The sequence below is a fragment of the Penaeus monodon genome, chromosome 3 (assembly GCF_015228065.2).
Source record: "Penaeus monodon isolate SGIC_2016 chromosome 3, NSTDA_Pmon_1, whole genome shotgun sequence".
Classification (NCBI taxonomy): domain Eukaryota; kingdom Metazoa; phylum Arthropoda; class Malacostraca; order Decapoda; family Penaeidae; genus Penaeus; species Penaeus monodon.
The window spans coordinates 16,386,384-16,388,883 of NC_051388.1; the positions used below are offsets into that span (position 1 = coordinate 16,386,384).

Sequence of the window (2,500 nt, forward strand, 5' to 3'; positions counted from 1 at the left end):
GTATCAACTATAAATATTAAAAATATCATTCGCATCATAATCATCAGTATGTTAACCTCCATTAACTTTCTTACATCAATAAATCGAAACCACTATGCCAGTTGCTATTCCTACTATAACAAATATATCGACTGTACTGTCTCTATTCTCATTACATCTTCACCTTTACAGGTACGATTATTACTCTTCTTCGTTTCCAAAAAAATACGCATATATCCCTTTCTATCATAATTACCTATTGACGAATGACATGAATCCCAAATGCAGGTAATCAGAGACGACCCGAGGCGATTAACTTTCCCTCTAACTTTGCCGTCCTAAATATAACGTAGGGAAACACACACATACGGACACACGCGATTGTACATAGATAGACACAGACACAGCCTGTATACATAATCACGTGCACACAGCTGCCCCATCCAAAGTGAGTCACCTTAGCGGCCGGCCTCCTTTTTTCTCCTCCATCTCCTCCTCCACCTATTTCCCGTCCTCCTCTGCCTCCACCTGGGCATCCACCTCTATCCTTAATGCTCCGTTTTCACCTGCTCCACCCCCTTCTTTTCTCCCCCATCCCGGTGCCTTTATCTCCTCTTCCCCTCAATCCAACTCGAACTCCAACACCTCCTTCACAACCTTATCCACCTCCACCTCTTCCACCTCTTCCTCCTCCTCCTTCTCCTCCACCTCGCCCCCTCGATACCCCATGGTTGCCAAGACCCTCACGCCCGAGCGGACTTCATTGCCGCCGGCCCGACCACCGGCCCGACTGACCGACCGACATTCCCGCAGCGGCTGGCGTTCTTTCCAAGGTTGGCTTGGCACCGCCGCCGAAGCCGCCCGCGACGCCCTTCTGCTCAGGGCACGAGAACTGGCGAGGGGGCGCCCGGGAGGTAGAGTGCAAGAGTACCGAGAAACATTGCAAAAATCTTCCTTTTCTCCCTTTTCTCTCTCTCCAGACTAAGGTTCTAAATTTAAGAACGAAAATGTCATGTATCTAAAAGAGACTTGTTTCTGGAAGATCGCTGTAATCATTCACAAATATACGCATAATGATCACCATCTTTTAATATCCATCTACCACCACTATCATCGACATACAGGACAATAACGCGAATATTATCATCAAAATAAAAACATTATGAAAGGCATTATTATCAATGCTTTTAATTATTACTCTAAACATTACACCACTATTTTTTCATTCAACGAGTTATTTGATTTATTGTAAACCAAACCAACATTCTAGAGCTATCATTATAAATGTTGCATACATTAATAGACTCAATTAAGACCCATAATCCATACTAAACTTAGCATATCATACCATTAGTTATAATTAGAATCAAAATCACCTTTAACCTATGACTAATTAACTGGTAGTTTTGCAATCACTAATCTCACTGTTCAACCATACTACTACTACATACTGCAAGGCCTAACATGATTTTCATTAATAAATCACGATCATCACACGATGGAGGCTATGGTAAGAAAAAAATATATATATATAGAGAGAGAGGGAGAGAGGGAGAGAGGGGAGGGAGGGAGAGGGAGAGGGAGAGGGAGAAGGAGAGGGAGAGAGGGAGAGAGAGAGAGAGAGAGAGAGAGAGAGAGAGTGAGAGAGTGAGAGAATGAGAGTGAGGAGTGAGGGAGGGAGTAAGAGTTAGTGACTGAGAGTTAGTGACTGAGAGTGAGAGTGAGTGAGAGTGGGTGAATAAGTGAGGAGAGAGACAGAAAGAGAGAAAGAAGAAGGAAAGGAGAATAGAGAGGAGGAGATAAAGGGAGGAGAAGGAACGGGAGAATGAGAAGGAGAGGGAGAGGAAGTGAATAAGAGGGAGGGAAAGAGGGGAGAGGAGAGAAAGAGAGTGAGTGAGAGAGAATGAGGTGAGTGTGAGTGAGGAGGGAGTGAATGAGTGAGTGAGTGAGTGAGTGAGTGAGAGTGAGAGTGAGTGTGAGTGAGTGAGTGAGAGAGTGAGTGTGAGTGAGTGAGTGAGTGAGTGAGTGAGAGAGTGAGTGAGTGAGGAGTGAGTGAATGAGTGAGTGAATTAGTGAGGTGAGAGACAGAAAGAGAGAAAGAAGAAGGAAAGGGGAATAGAGAGGAGACAAAGGGAGAAGGAGAGGGAGAAGGAGAAGATGGGGGAGAGGGAGAGGAAGACAATGAGAGGGAGGGAAAGGAGAGGAGAGAAAGAAAGTGAGAGAGAGAGAGAGAGAAGAGAGAGAGAGAGAGAGAGAGAGAGAGAGAGAGAGAGAGAGAGAGAGAGAGAGAATTGAAAGAGGAAACAGAAAAGGAAACACGAGAGGTCATTACACAGTAAGTCAACGACCGGCTTCGGGAAAAGTAGGCTGGAAACCAATCGATCACTATTACCAGATGAAAAACCACATGTCTTGCCTCCATCGCATTCCCTTGATTTTCGTTTCAAATCGAGCTGGCAGGGTGAACTGCAGACTGAGAAACACTTTGATCCGTAGAAAAACGAAAAATCAAGTTTACCTT

The 2,500-nt window shown here is 44.7% G+C and overlaps 1 protein-coding gene across 1 annotated transcript in view; it reads left to right on the plus strand.

Annotated features, from left to right (window-relative positions):
- The first annotated feature begins 706 nt into the window (after positions 1-706).
- LOC119585325 overlaps positions 707-2,500 on the plus strand; it is a 5,119-nt gene continuing 3,325 nt past the window's right edge. The window contains exon 1 of the mRNA XM_037934002.1: positions 707-893. Coding sequence (XP_037789930.1) covers positions 707-893 — 187 coding nt within the window. The remainder of the gene's footprint in view (positions 894-2,500) is intronic.